This window comes from Sinohyriopsis cumingii, chromosome 14 (genome assembly GCF_028554795.1).
Source record: "Sinohyriopsis cumingii isolate HCF-2022 chromosome 14, ASM2855479v2, whole genome shotgun sequence".
NCBI lineage: Eukaryota > Metazoa > Mollusca > Bivalvia > Unionida > Unionidae > Sinohyriopsis > Sinohyriopsis cumingii.
In genome coordinates, this window is record NC_142974.1 from 66,086,945 (window position 1) to 66,104,083 (window position 17,139).

The 17,139-nt window shown below is 33.9% G+C and overlaps 1 protein-coding gene across 1 annotated transcript in view; it reads right to left on the reverse strand.

Annotated features, from left to right (window-relative positions):
- Window positions 1-16,152: 16,152 nt before the first annotated feature.
- The window catches only part of LOC149784031 (uncharacterized), a 63,134-nt gene continuing 62,147 nt past the window's right edge, over window positions 16,153-17,139 (reverse strand). The window contains exon 7 of the mRNA XM_089932937.1: window positions 16,153-16,176. Within this exon, the coding sequence (XP_089789063.1) occupies window positions 16,153-16,176 (24 nt within the window). The remainder of the gene's footprint in view (window positions 16,177-17,139) is intronic.

The following is a 17,139-nucleotide window of genomic DNA, read 5'->3' on the forward strand; positions in this document are numbered from 1 at the left end:
AATCTCTCCATGCTGGATACTGGCGAGAAAATCGACATCCTGGAACTGTTATAAGTTTTGCTTCATCCGTGAGAAATTCACTTAACTTCGGTTCTGATGGTCCATGATATTCTGGCATGATATCAGGCCAACCTAGTACGGATCTTATCGTGGATTGATAAATATCAACGACGTAATCGGGAGAATGTATTTCAACCGTCGAGGACAGGGTCGGTTCATGAACATTAATTGATATTTTTGCTTCTTTTCCCGTTATTGATTTTATTCTACGTTGAAATTCCTCATTGATCTCTTCAATCTCGTAACTGCCAGTTGGTATTCCAACAACAACCCAGTCAGGTGTTCCATTGGGTTTGTTCTTGTTAGCAAATACAAGCGAATTATTTGCTGGTGTACCATTAAATGATTTTGATCTGATATTTGGCCAGCTGTAATATACTCGTAATTTCGCTAGTGCTATTTCTTTTACTGGAATTGCAGTAGGAAAATTAATACTAAATTCAGGATTACATGAACTTACCGAGATCATCGTTATCTTTGGCGGAGTTGTGTTGGTCACGATCTGCTGGAGTAATTCTGTCATTATTAATACTTGTATCTTTAATACCGATACCTTCGTCGTATATTTTGGTCATCATTGAAAATTCGAAATCAGATATAATTCCATCACTAAGACTCGCTGATAACAACGAGGATAATTTCGAGTATGCTACCGTCGCTGTATGTAATTTTATTTTGTAATCGGATAATTTTTCGTTCGTGCAAGTACATATTTTTTTATGATGATATTAAGCACACCTGCAATAGTTGTTGCCGCTGAAATACAAATAGTTACAGCTACTGGTGCCATCACTGTCATCGCTGATAATATAGCACCGGTTCCAGCAACAACAGCGGATACTGAATAAACAATCACATCAACGATAACCAATCGTCGTCGATATTTTTTTACTTTTACTGTATATTGATCGAATTGATCTTTTAGCGCCGCCTGCCATTCACGTGCTTGATTGTACCTGTATTGTGCACCGTCCATATATTTTTATGCAGTAACCAATTGAGGTGTTTCAGCTACAAATTCCAAACACCACCAGTAAGATGTTGTGATTAATTTCTCATCAGCTGCTTCCAGAATAAATATTTCCTCGTTTCCGCTATTTAATATAACAGATACAACCCCGGAAAACCTATCGGTGGAATGACGCCATGGAAACGTTGTAAATATTTCAAATTTTGCAGCACTGAACACAGACAGCCTGTACACGCCAGTGACTGTTGAGGTATATTTGATAGTATTATTTTGTTTGGACCATGTTGCAAATCCCGATGATACCGTGCATACGATGCTTGTGATATGTCCGGGAGTTATTCCAGCTGAAATTTTAATCAGACTGGTTTTATTGACAATCTCAGGAATTCCCGCTACGATGTTTTGCTGTGTTTGTTTGATCGTGTCTAGGTTAGTTTTGATATCAACGAGTTTTATATCAATGGTGTGCGGAATGCCAAAGAATTTATCAATGGATTCGTCGGTTTTTTGAAAATTTCTTCGAAGTCTTGTAAACGCGCCCACGTGAACATCATACTCGGCTCGTAGCGTGGATAGTTTTCCATCCACGTTGTCGACGTATTTTTTTGTTGCTGCGTCTTCGTCAGATGTTGGATCTCTTAAAACTACTATTTTATTTCCGTTCATGCTGAGTTCACCCGTCATTGTATCACCGGTGTTTTTCACACGATTAGCAACGTTTCTTGCAATTTCATTTCTAAGTGTTGCTAATGATACGCTTGAATCTCTGATTCTACCACCGTCAGTAAACACGGGAATATTATCCGTAACTGCACCAAGTACTCGCCGAACTATATCATTCCATTTGATATTACTCGTTTTTAGTTTACCATATCGATCTTGAAAAATAACAACCTCATCTGGGTCAACTCCAGCCAGGTTCATGATATCAGCCAAGTCATCTTTAGTCGCGTACTTTGACAAATCAACATCTTCCGTAGATGTCAACCATTATAATAAGACCTGTTGTTTAAAACGCTTTACGCGCAACGAATTGGTTACTTGTATAATCATGCACAACTTTATGTGGTGGTTTGGATGATTTTGATATAGCGTCGAGTACATTAATTACTTCACGGCCGCATATTGGCGGATCTGTCATTGTTTGTGTGGGTAGCGTTGAATACCAAACTTTGGTTGTTGCGTGAAGTGGTGCAACATACTTGATAAATTCAACAGGTGGGGCTAACCCGTACGAATCAAAATAAACGATTCCACGTGGATCAACCGCGTATGCGGTCCAATGAGTACCGGGTCCGGAATGTTCGTCAAGATTAATAATACCTGTTTCGAGTTTGTTTGGTTGTTTCGGTAATTGATCTCGCATAAAAACACCTCTAAAGGCTTTTATTTTTAATTTTTTAGCAACATCAAGTAAATCAAAATTTGATGCTGGAACGTCTAACGAAGTGATCCTGGAAGCCTTAGGCCTCTCCCCCAACGAGATCCTGGCAATCTTAGACCGCGTCCCTTTTTTTGCTATATCGTCCACCAGTAATTTTATCAAATATTTTTTTTACCCGCTGCTCCAGCAGCACCTAACGCGACTGCTTTTGCTACGGCTGGAGCAGCAGATGCGGCTATCGCAGGTAACGCAGCTGCTTTTGCTGCAAGTAGTGCTGGTATTGCAGCTAATAGTGGGAAAAATCCACCTATTTTAATCATGTCTTTGATGGCGCTCGGAGAAAGATGTATTTGAACTCCAGTTTTTAATTCCAGAGCTTTACTGAAATGTTTAATCTGATTATTTGTCAACGATAATTTGTTTGGACCACCACTAATCTGATCTCGTTTTAGTGATATTTTAGTTCCGCATTTGCTGGCGGTTTTTGATTGAAGCTTCTTGATCTGACCGGGGGTCAGAGTAACATTAACATGACTATACGACATTTTTATATAAATAATATTTTTTCTGAATAATTAAAGATTTTCCACTGGTGCGTCAACGACTCTCATTCGACCACTACCACCTTCAAGTAACATGGCTTTATCGCTAAGTATGACCGCGATTGCTCTGTAGAAGCCGTGAACAAGTGGTGGACCAGGTATATCAGGAGGAGGGTTAGTAACATGAGCTCGAAAGTGTATATCAACGACAGATTGCTTGGATAAATCAAGATGCTCCAGCGAAAAATAATAAATCGGATATAGACCTGTAAAATCTAGTTGTGATATTTGCAAACCGGTATCTATATTTTGATCATGTCCCATAAATGACATCAAACGATGATATGCACGCGTTACATGATTTTGTTCAAAATTTAACAATATATCCTCAGCCGGTTCTTGATGTCCATTTATCCGCAAGGAAACTTCATTAACTCCAAGGTTATCAAATATCATATGTGAACGTTCTTGATTATTCGTCCGAGCATTATCTTGCAGCGCAATAAAAATATGTCGTGGCGCAGAAACACCCTGTTGTGATGCTATATTCCATGTAAATAAACCATTAATATTGCTTTGAACAGCATCTGTGGTTACTGTTAAACATGATATCAATGATTTACCGCCTTGATCCATGAAAGATAGTAATTTTTGTTCTTCAGTGATAGATGGTGTCATTACTGGCATCCACAATGTGAGTTTTGATATATTTACTTTACCTTCAGCAACACCAGCACCTCGCCAGATTGCATCATTATCATTATTTTTTCTTACAAGTACAACTGTGTGTTTAGCTCCAAAGATTACCTTTCTAACATTTCTGCAAAATCCAAAGATGTGAGATAATGGAATTGCACATGAAAAATTTCTATTTTCTCCTGACAACGCTGCTCGGCGTGTTGCAAATCCTAGGTTGTAAGTCGCACTAACACTTTTTATAATATCAAAAGCAGCACCCGGTCTGTCTGTGTGTTCAAAATCAACCGGTTGTGGATTAGCAGCAGTATCTACTGGTGTCCGTAACTTAATATACTGAACATGATCAGCGTTGTCAGTAATATCCTTGGCAAACATCATTGTTGGACCGGCTGATCTTGTAAAGTCGTCAGAATATCTCGCTAGACCAATTATTGTTGTAGCAACATCAACATCCTTCTGAATCGATTCAATATTTTTTCCATCAATCATGTATGTGGCGCTATCAAACAGTGCCATAATTCCGTTGTTAACAAAACAACACGCAAATTGGCAGCATATGGCGTATTAGCCACAACATTCGTTACAAGTCTACCTTCTACCGCAATAAACGCCTCAGCGGGTAAAAAATATCTACTTGTATCGTGAACCTGTAATTCGATTCTCCCCCGATCATTTGGTTGCCTTGCGTCATAGGAATAAAATTGATAATCACGCACCGATTCATCTTTGAGGACCGGTGTATCCATGTCAAATGCTGGGTCGGATATACGTTTAAACATTTTATTATAATTAGCATTTTTCCAAATGATGATCATCGTCGACGAAGACCGCTTCCTGCTATTAAATTTGCTGTTATATTTTTTCCGCTTCTTCAGATAATTCCGCTAGTTTTTTGATTTGCAGCTTGATTTATTATTTTGCTGACATCTGCAGGCATCACCTCAGTACTTGGTAATTTTACTGGTGGTTGTTGTTTTCGCCGCAGTAATCGTGCTAGTCTTTCTTTGATCGCCGAGAACGCCTTACCAGCAACATTGACAATTGCACCAGGAGCTTTTTCACGAACAGCCTCAATAGCCTTCATACCTAATTGTTTTGCAATCGGTATTGCTTTTGGAGCCATCCTTCTAAATAGACCGTGAATAACATCACCAAGTCCATCTCCGTAAATAACCCTATGGATTGGTAATCGTGAGTTTACCGCTCTGACCTGTACAGGTTTGCGATGATTATTATGTATTATCATCTTATTTTTATTTACCATTTATCTAACAACTAGTCATCAACAAGTTCATCGATAAGTTCTCGGTAAACTCCGATATCCATGATGCCGCCACGAAATAATCGCTGGCAAATATCAGCTGCTTCATCAATTATTTCTGGTGAATTATTTCCAGCACGTTTTCCTCCTATGAGAACTTCTAACCGTGACACGTCATTGATGATATTATCAGGACAAACAAAATTATTTCCCAGACCACTGCCAGTAGCACCCGGTGCATCGTAAAATTCTTCTGGAGATTGCGGTCGAGGAGGTTGTTGCTGCGGTGGTGGAGTTTGTTTTTTCCGTTTCTGCGGTGGCGGAGAAGAAGGTTGTATTTGTTGTTGCTGCGGTGGCGGAGAAGAAGGTTGTATTTGTTGTTGCTGCGGTGGCGGAGAAGAAGGTTGTATTTGTTGTTGCTGTTGTTGTTTTTGCAGTCGATCAAAATATAAATCTATTGCATTAATAAATGCAATATATTTAGTAACATTGTTTCTAGCTTGGTCAACATCATAATGTATACGATATATCCACTTGAACCAATTTTCACGACTTATAATATCATCGCCAAACTCGGTTTTTAAAACTTCTTTTCGATGATCATAACTCTGTGCGGCATATTCAGCTAATTTATCTATATTTATAAATTTCTTTATGTAATTAAGATGTTGTTCATTAAATTTATCTTTTATATGAACCTTTTCCCTTGCTTCTCCTGTTTCTGTTTCTGGTACATGATCTTTCATCTCATCTATTTCAGCACGAATTTTACCAATACCCTCAAGTATTTCTTCACCAACATGTGGAGGTTGAGCCGCAGCTATATCAGTTGGAAGATCTCGTAAAATCTTCTTTGTCTGTTTAGTTCTTCTTGCTATTTTTTCAGTCTGCGCTGCAGTTTGTTTTGATACCGGAAGAAGATCTTCTTTGATGACTGCAGTGACGGGCTTAAACAGTTTTTTAGTTTCTTCTTCGTACTCAACTTGTGCTTCTTGCTGCGCTTGCAGATTTTTTCTGAATGAATCTCTGACAGGAAGAAATTTTTTAATTGCTTCTAATCGTTCTCGTGCTGTTCTTGCAGTATGAGATTCTGGATGTATCATTTTATTATAACATAATGATTTAATTAATATCAGCAGAAGGGGTGTAAATTTAATTAAAAAGATATCGTCCATATAATGAACAACTATGCGTGGTTACGTCAAGGAACAACAGATAAATGCAACAAAAGGTGCCGTGGAGAATATTGCAAGAAATATAATTATCTTATAAAGAAAAACCTTCATGCTGGTCCACGAAGTTGTGTTGGTTGTAACAACGGCGTTAGAGGATTATATCAGATTTGCAAAAATTGCGGTGGAGGTCGATACAGACGTTTGATGATATATTATAAACACAGAAAGAACATAAATCCAAAAATAGAAAAACCACCATCAGAACTTGAATATTACTTGAAACATAGAACAAATAAAGATGAAACAAATAAAGATGAAACAGATGAAGATTCCCATGATTCAGATGAAAAGAAAAATATTCATCAAACTTAAATTTCTTTTACAACATGGATAGCAGCAGAGAGGGGGCGTCTACAATTCTGTTTGGGACAAACAATAATCGTAGACGTGGTATTGACCTCCATGAAGGGTCACTATTTTTTTTGGTCCAAACACAAGGGTGACCACTCCCTTAAGTGGTCTGTTCACCCTCTCTGCTGCTATAATGAACTGCAATCGGGTTTGGGAAGGAAATCTATATTCCATTAATATACACTGCTGTCGGGCATTTCTGCTCACCTAAGGTTTTCGTTTCTAATTTTGAAGCAAACTGCATACAGAAATCGAGGGATTGACAAAATTAAAATACAACAATGCTTATCATTTGAAAAGATGCAATTGTCAACACAATATTCTGTTCAAAATAATATTAATTGTGGGCACAGGGGATACCACCACCCCTGTTTTCCTGACTCGCGATATGTCGGTCTATTCTGCGCATAGCTTTGAAAAGATGTAATCTTTATCCATCTTGCTATAGAAATGAAATATATTACTTTGGACTGTTCCTGTCAGCAGTTCAGTCAAGTAACTAGGGCAGGTTTATAGCCAGTTTTACAAAATTTAACTTAAAAATGACAATAAATGGCAAGATATATTAAGCAAACTAAACCGATCCTGTACAAAAGTTAGTAAAGTACAACATGTTATGAAAAATAAGCTATTACGTGGAAGAGAAACAACAATGAATAGGATGTAATGTGTTTAAATCGTCTTGTTGATGGGGTAAAATTACTACAGTATTTAGAAGCAGACTATATGCCGGGGAATTTTTTGAGAATTTATGTTCTAGCGGCAAGTTGACACGTTGGGTAGCAGACGATATTGTACGTGTGGGACAACTTCTTGCAAAATTGGAAACTTGGATTAAATACAGTTGTTTCTTTTAAGGGACATATTTTATATAATGTATTCATGCGTATAATTCTAAACGATGCATAGTAAATCAAATTCTCTTGGTTACATGTTCAAGAAGGTCATGGAGTGTATCTTAACGTTGCCATTTAGAGATCACATTTTTATCTGCATTTCGAGTCTAAATGTGGGATATTTTTGTACACTTTATGAATATAGCTTTTCTTAGTTAATGTACGTTTCTTCTTTCTGGATACAAAATGGATTTTTGACCCAAAATAGCACCTTATCAAATGTTTACATAAATGACGTATCATTGCACAGAATTATCCGACGCGCAGAATAGGCCAACATGGCGATATGTGCAGCCAGTTTCATTGCGCCGATTGTGTTATTTGTAATTTTTACCATTCGATTGTCTAATAATTATTGTTTTTTGTCTGCTTCCATAAACTGAATTAATTGGTCTCATAAACTTATTGAACGCAGTTGTTCAGAAAATGAGATAAGGATAACAAAAAAGAGTAAGAATATTTTCACTTTACTAGTTCCTGCACGTGGAACCCATGTGCCTCACACGGAATAATTTCAAGTTGCAACCTCAGTTATAAGAATGTAAGCTAAACAAATGAGTTATCAAATCCGAGAATATAAGGAATATGTAAATAATAAATAGGAGATATATTTTGCAAATCTTGTTTAGAATATCGGCATGGCTAGCAAATATATTATCAATATACCATTAAAGGACAGATTAGAAAGACATGTAAAGGAGAAAGGCTATTTATTTTGCCATTTGTTGTACTTCTGAAGTGCTAGATATATTTTGATTGACATTTTTCTGTATAAAATGCGCAATATTATTTTACCCATACCAATATTATCAATCTAGGTAATTATTATGTTATGATTGTGTCATAATCTGTTTAGTGTTCAAGAATATTTCATTTTCTGGTTCAAACTTTGGACAAACCAGTATAAATACCTAACCTTCAACCGTTTCGGACGAATCAAGCACAATTTAAGTCACCGCCACTACTAAAAAGGATTAAATAAAGTTTTATATAGTCAAATGACACACAATTGCTAGTCCACGGTTTGATACAAGGTATTTGCTTTGCATCAGGGATGTATGATTTCGCTCTAGTATTTACATCTGATATATATTCCATAGACCTGGCTTCATAAATATGCAAATGTGTGCCTCAGCATAAGAAAAGCTTAGCATATGCCGATCTAGAATGCATTTGTCAAACAAAGCAATATGATTATTACGAAAACAAAACTGGGAGAAGAAGATGAAAATGTTTTATACATGAAATCTAAGTATACACTTATTGATGGATGTGTTATTATGGGGTATTGATCAACATGACAATCAATTAATTTTGTCCTGTTACTTCACACAAAATACCCCCGAAATAGTGAACATGATTTGAAGCTTTTGCCATTATTTGATATTCTTTTCGATCAGGTTTAACTTCCGTCAAAATAATAAGTAAATTGTTGATTCGAATATTTTAAATCGCATGAACTATTTGACCAACAAAAAAAATCGATACCGATACCTGCTTAATCGACTGACTCTTTGAGTGGCATCTTAACTAAGCCCTTCACCTAAGACAAGGCTATATAAAGATGCTGATTAAAAACAAACTTGACTTGATCCGTCAAATTAAGCATATACAAAATAATACAAACAAACGAACGGTTTTCAAGGAAAACAAAGGTTTCTTTGCCATTGAATATATTTACTAAATTCATTCTTTTTGCACCATGTTAATCAAACTTCACACTAGAATACATCACACTGAGTACATCCATCATATACCTGTTCCTTCTGATTTACTTGGAAATTGTACAAGTTATGACAAGCATCACTTTAAATAATACTCCACAAAAACAAACACACAATTCTCAGAACAATTTAATATCAAGCAATTTCTGCATCAAACATGATCATTTTAGCATTTCATTTCCTCTTAACTATTATAATTAAATAAGTTTTTGCATCCCTACTGCACCTTAAAACAGCATTTCAAACTATAACTACTCATTGCTGGGATGTCTCAGTAGTAAGTATTCCAGACATCTAGCCATAAAGTGATGATTCGGTAACTACTGCCAAAGCACTCTAGTTCGGCTACAGTTATGTTTCACTGTGCAAGTGACTTTATTCAAAATGGCTAAGAATGGAATATATTTGATATGTTTCTATACCCTAAAATACCACAAAAAGCAAACTCTTTGGTACATATATACATGATCGAAGCAAACATCTGGAGCAAGTAACTTCTAAATTACATACAAAAGGCTACAAATTAAAAATGAATCACATATCTTGGAATGGAGATGTAAGCTAATATTCGTAAAAATTTAAAAACATTTTAAGAGACGAACATTTTTGTAATTCACAAATTTACGTCAATATTCGTAGCAAAAAAATATGACACACTAATTTGCTAACTTAAAACCAGCAGGAATTTTGACCAAATATTTTCAACCATTGAAATCAACCAGCAATGGATATGATCACTCTTCGAAAAGAAAGCCGAAAATAAACAACCATCTATACTTAGATGCAATGCAGAAGTGAAACTTGTATTCTGTTTCCGAAATAAAACATATCTGATATTCTTAATCAGGTTTGTCACACAAATCGCGATTTCTCATTACATATTTGCCCGATTCAATGATCTATTGAATCGTGTCCTCGAAAGTCTTAAGAACTCATCCCCAATACATTACATCTCCAATCTAATCATTAAAATCAAGAAAGGTGAAAATGCAAGACTATAGATCATCAATGTGTCAAGAATTTACATAACCTATATAAAACATTAATACCTTCAAATTGATTGTAAAGTTGAAAGATATTATTTATATAATATGTTCATAAAAGAATTTATTCTCTGCATCTCCTGTATTAAACAGAAACATATGTTGATTTATGGGAATTGATTCGGATAAAAAGCTAACTAAATATATTGATTATTCACTTGTAACGAAATAACAAGTATTTGCTTTTTATACATATATACATTATCCAAGCTATTCTACTAAGGATTGTTAACCTGCCGTACTTGCAAACAGCGTGGTGCTGATTGAAATCCTAGCATCTGAATCAGTCGATAATTGAACTATGTGTTGGGCAAAGGCATATTACACAAATTGTTTTGGACCTAAATAACATTCGTGTTTTGTTGTGTCTTAAAATAACTCAACCATCCATGCATAGCAAATGAACCAATTCAATCAAAATAAATACGAACTCTTTAAATTTTGCTACTTTTTAAAGTCAAATAACATATGTTCCAATGGAACGGATTACCTTTTAACGAAATCTTTTGTAAAAAGTGATTGTACTTTCGTTATATTTTGAAATACATATAAAAACATGTATTTATGTAAGTGAAACTGTTTGGATATTCAATAAATTAAATACAGTGTTGCACACCAATAAACACTCGAACTAAACATATCTACGATGTATTAAATCTAGAATACTCATATATTAAACAGTATTGTAAATTAGTTACACACTAGAAATGAATCCAATGTAGATAAATGTAGGTTTTAGTCAAATATTCTTTACGGTATTCATTTTTCTTCATTACCGTGTTTCTATAATTAATAATTTACAACAATGTCCCTTCTCTCTCTTAATAAGAAAAGAAAAAACAATAGAGACAATACATTATTTCACCACAACCAAGTACACTGATTATTAAATTCTGATTTAAATATAAACTAATTAAGATAACAATGAATCATATCCCTGTTAATAGGAACACTGTTCAGATATTTAACTACTCATCATGGAAAGGACATTTATATGATAAACAATTTATATTTCTTTCCTATGCCACACCTGCAAAGAAATGGAGACAGTTCAATTTTTCATTTAAAACAAGCACTAACATTTAGAATATATTTTCCATCCTGAGAAGAACATACTCTTGCAACATACGTACAACCAACCATATATTTAAAGCAGCAATTTAAATTTAAAACGGGAAACTTACATTCCACAATGCTGCCATACAATTATCAAAGAAAGAAAATCACATTTGCTCATTGCCACTCTCAATTTGCGTCGTCTCATATATTTAGTCACCAATAAAGTATAAGAGAAATTGCATTAATTATTTTTCAAATCAAGCTAAGTCTAAATTATCAACGAAATAGTCAAAATAATCTCTATAAAGAATTTAAAGACTGTCTGTTAATATTGTATTACTTCTAATAATGTTTAATATATTTTGCTTAATTGTAGCACATACTTTCAACTGGTATACCGCTTCCAAACTTTTGTTAACTATGTATACATATGGTAAATACATGCAATCATATATTGATAACAGTCAGTTGGTTCGGATATGAAACAAGTCACACAGTGGTCACACTAGAAATGAATTTTAAAAAATGTGAAAATGAAAATTTCACTCAAATATGCTACACACAGTTTTGATATTATTTTATAACCAATCTTTTTATGTGTAGCAATAATCATTTATATTATATGCCGGATAAGTCCAATGGGTGCTACATAGCGTGCAAATTACTGCATAGTTTGACACTTTTAACTCTTTATGTGCAACACCAACCTTTGTTAATCTGATTGAAATCATCCTATAACGTATCAATAATCACACACACACACACACACACACACACACACACATATATATATATATATATATATATATATATATATATATATATATATATATATATATATATATATATATATATATATATATATATATATATATATATATATATATATATATATATATATATATATTTAATAGGGTAGATAAGTCCAATCGGTGCTACTTTGCGTACAATTTATTGCATAATTTAGCACTTTTAAATGTTTAGGCACACAGTGAAACCTTGCAGGCATTTATTCAAACTGTATTTATAAATATGGGCAATAATAGTGTTGTCAAGATATATAAAATACTAACTTTGGCCAATAAATTAAAATACAGAATGCAGTCAATCAAACTTCAACCAGATATTTGTTGGAAATATAACTTGATTAAAGCATTTGCATAATATATGTAATAAAGTTTGTATTTTCAATCGTTGGAAGGACGTCCAGTTCTAATGCTGTCTAAACCTTGTTACACAACCGTTACTTAGTTTATAAAAATAACCTTGAAGGAATATAACATTTTATTCATCTTGTATGTACAATATGGTGCAAATTTCAGAGGAAAAAGGTTCAAGACACAGGCAAGCTACTAATCTACAAACATCAAATATCTTAAGAAGAATCTTTATCATACATTCCGTAAAACAATTTATTATATAATTTTCAATAACAAGAATCAATGTGTACAGTTTCTGTTCTAGAGTTAAACTTGGTGACAACCGCCACGGCGTCAAGAAGTACCAATCAGTCACTTTTAGGCACAATGTCACGGCAATCCTTTTCAAGCGAATCGGCTTTGTCCCGCTCTTCGGCAAGGCAGGTGGAGCCGACGGGGAATGGCTGAAACTGGAGCTTCAACCTACACTGGGGAGATTGCTTTTTAGGCCCTACTCCAAGCCTTTTGCCTGCAGCCACATGTCAGTGATAGTCTCTACTGACGCGGTATACTCCAATTCTATCATAGTCCAACAAAGTAATTTTTTGGGGCTGTGGTTAGACACTTTTTGTTTTCGATTTCCATCTGTCAATATTTTGAAATAATCTGCTCTTATTTATAGACAAAAAGCGTCATATTATATGCATGCATGATATTCTGTTAAAGAAAGTATTAATTATCGTCAGATAAAAGACAAGTTGAAAAGAAAATTGCATCAAACACCCTCCGCAATATTTGTGAAACCAACCATTAATTAAAACATCTGTAACAAAGTCCTTCTGAAGGCGACATTTCTACATGCTTACAGTTTATTCCCGAGTTCTAGTACCTATCTGAACTCAATAAACTCCCGAGATTTTGATTTTCGTTCATGTGGTATCCCTAGTTCTACTTAATATCTTTACTGTATATGCTCATTATTAATGCTGATACCTGATATATATATATCATACGAATTTTGCAAAGGATGTGACCTTGCTGTATAAACAAAAACGTGTGATCGGCATCGAAGGATCAACGATTCTAATGAAATGAGGCATATTATTCAAACCTTTAACACCAATTAATGCCAGAGAATGCGAAACATATAATCTTTTGTGGGGAATTTGATTATGTTAGAATATGTACTTACTTTGTTTCACAACAGTGGTTCATCTCAATTCCTTCTCTTGCATCTTTGTAAGAAAAACATCATATTAAAGATTATTGTATAGGTAGCATATATAATGTATATGTAGAAGCTTTCCTACATAAAGCTTATAAAAATGTAGCTAAACATGTCTTGAAGACTGATACCTTGACCAAACCAGTGTATGATTGAACTTAATGGCTTGCGAATAAGCAGTAGTTGCATCGTACGTCTGTTGATTGATGCAGCTATTGTCCAAGAGGTATTCATAGCAATTTGGGACAAATATCTCTTTAACTACCGGTACGCATCCTTACGGAACAACTCTAATCGTATTAAATATATTGATGCGGTTCATTCTATATTTATGATTATTGCATAGTCCATTGTTTGTATGTGGTTGTTTTATAAATTGCATAGATATTGCTTCAGACTCCGTAAGGTTTGTTAATTCGAAATTCGATAGAGATGAATTAGTTATATCTGATAAAAAACTGTGGTATAAGAATGACTTTTATGATGTACTTGTTAAGATTAAAAATATTGTGTGACAATCAACTATGCCATAAATATTAAAACTGCGATGAGCTTGGAGTATATCATATTAAGTTGAATTATATAGTATATGACATAGCTAGTGTTCTACTTATTATATTCAAGTACATATTATATGTCACATAGCGTAATAATTATTATATTAAATTAAATATTATACGACAACAATTAGTATTGTACTAATTATATTAATTACATATTATCTGACCTACACTTATTGTTATGCTTATAATATTAAACGATATTTTATATGACATAATGTTAGCCTCATTTTTGGTCATACTCCCCGTACAAAGTGTTCTAACAGTAGAGGCCATATAATTTTAACAAAATATTTGTATTTTAATATATATATATATATATATATATATATATATATATATATATATATATATATATATATATATATACACTAGATGGTGGATAGGCAAAGTGGTGTATGTAACGTTTCCTTTTCTTGCAATTCTAAGGAATGTTTCGAAGGTAAAGAAGGTTTAGATTTAGTAGGCATCCAGTCAAAGTTTGTGTGCCTGTACCGTTTGTAAAATTAACCAGTGCTACAGATTTTGCCAAGTATGTCCGTATTTGAATGAGAATGAATGGTGCATTTACTTGATTGTTCTAAGGCTAAAATTCTATATAAAATGTGTAAGTAACAAACAACTATACATTATAACCTGATATAAACCTGCGATATTACACACACACACACACACATATAAGGTCTTGTTATAAATAGTTTACCTACATATTAGCTATCTGAGTATACGTCCATCATGAATTCTTGCTAATGTGCAAGGATATACTTGAAAAGCTCATTTTGTAAGACTCGAGATTTCAGTTCATATATATTCTCTTCATTATCGCATGGACGATTTCCAGTTAAGCGACAAGGTTACGTTATACCTTCAGCAAATTGTAGCAACTAAGGTAACAAAGAGTTTATGACGTGAGTCACTTTGAAAATACTTAATAAGGCCTTTTCACAATCCATATTCGATATTAAACCAATCTGTGGTAACACAAACTTTGTTTTAACTTGAAGATTATATACGATAAGAACAGAAGAGTTGTTCATTTCCTACGCGCAAATATTTCTCAAAGGTATGGCATACACCAAATATCTGGAAATAAACAAATCAGTCATATACGTTGAATGTGTATGTTTGCAGAGTATCTATTAAAATAATTTTACGTTCACCGAATATTCCACCATGATTTTATTTCTATTTAAAACGGGACGTTAAGCATGTTTTGCTAGATCAACAGTACATGAATTTTAGGTCCATGCAAACATCTCAAGAAAACAAAAAGTGGAAAACTAACTGAAAGTCTATGTAAAGGATGCTCGACATCATAACATTATATAGTTTTGGACTATGCCTTTAGCTCTGGCACTTCACATTAACCTCGCAATAAAATCTCGAGCATTGAATGACTAGGCTGGAATTGCTTTATTTGTTACCTACACTTATTTACTTTATTCCACAACAATGGCTTATCTCAATTGAAATTACTTACCAAGCGCTGAAATGATAATGCACTGTCATTATTAGTTAAAAATGCATTATTAATTAAACATTCATTGAATGTAGTGCTCGAAGTAGATTCGTATATTTCCTATTCGAGTGCAAAAACATGACTGAATGATGAAAAAACGCATAAATATTCTACTCTTTCCTAAAGTAACAATAAATCATTAACTGTTTGTATTGAATAATGGCACTTTCTGTGCTGATAGCTGATGTATATCATAAGAAAATCAGACATATAAATTGCAGTATAAACAATGTAGTATAAAATACATGAGAGAACGCTTGAGGAACGATAACACGTGTTTACTCTAGAGACATTTATTTCTGGTACCTGTCATCTACCGGTTCAAATTAAACAAGAGCACTAAATGTTATGTTATGTCGTCCAATTATGTTTCTGGAGAGCTCTAACTCCGCGATTTTGCATTAACAAGTTCCAAATAATCTAAACAAAATCTTAATATATTACAATATGTACTGATTAACTTTATTCTACAAGAACTGAGTATCTCATTTGAAATTACTCACCGCGACCTGGAACGAAAATAAATTATCATTATTTACAAATTCATAAGTATTCCATAAAATATATCTCTAAAACATATATCTACCTAAAACTTGTCAAGTATTTCATAATTCAGCAGAATTTACTACAAATCTGATAGCTTGTTTGTATTACAATATGATGATACTCAAATAATATTTCGATATATGTTGTTATCACGTAAACAAAATAACACCTTGCATGCAATTAATTGCTGTATCGATGAAAATGTTTTATCCCATGAATATAAAGACAGTCATAATTGTAATTCCTTATACATGTTCTATTTCATTCCATAAGAGTGGGGCTTTTGTTTTCTTTAGCTTACATCACTAATCTAACAGCAGGCTACTTCGGGAAGTGTTCGTTTGAAAGTCACGACTCAGGTATTGAGGCAGTTTAGCTGCAGAAGGGGGAGTGGGCGACCAAAAGAAAAGGCGTCGACCTTGAGTGGGTGACACCTCCAGCAAGGCCCAATTTTACAATCCGGGCCTTGTGAGAATGCTGAATTTACCTGTTGCAATGCTGACTTATTGGTTACCAAGTGTAAATCTCAGGCTTGTATGAAATCTCGGAGAAAAATGGCAAAATAAGATTGCCAAGCCCAAGTGAATGATATTGAATATACTGATATCAGTTATGTCAAATCACCAGTGATTTATAGTTAAATCATTGTTGTAATACTAATAATGAATGATTCTGCGTTTACACTATTGCTAGATCAGCAGCATATGGATTTAAGGTCCATGCAAACACATGAAAAAAAAACAAAAAGAGGAAAACTAACATAAAGTTGATGTAAAGGATCTCTCTCTCTCTCTCTCTCTCTCTCTCTCTCTCTCTCTATATATATATATATATATATATATATATATATATATATATATATATATATATATATATATATATATATATATATATGTGTGTGTGTGTGTATGTGTGTGTGTGTGTGT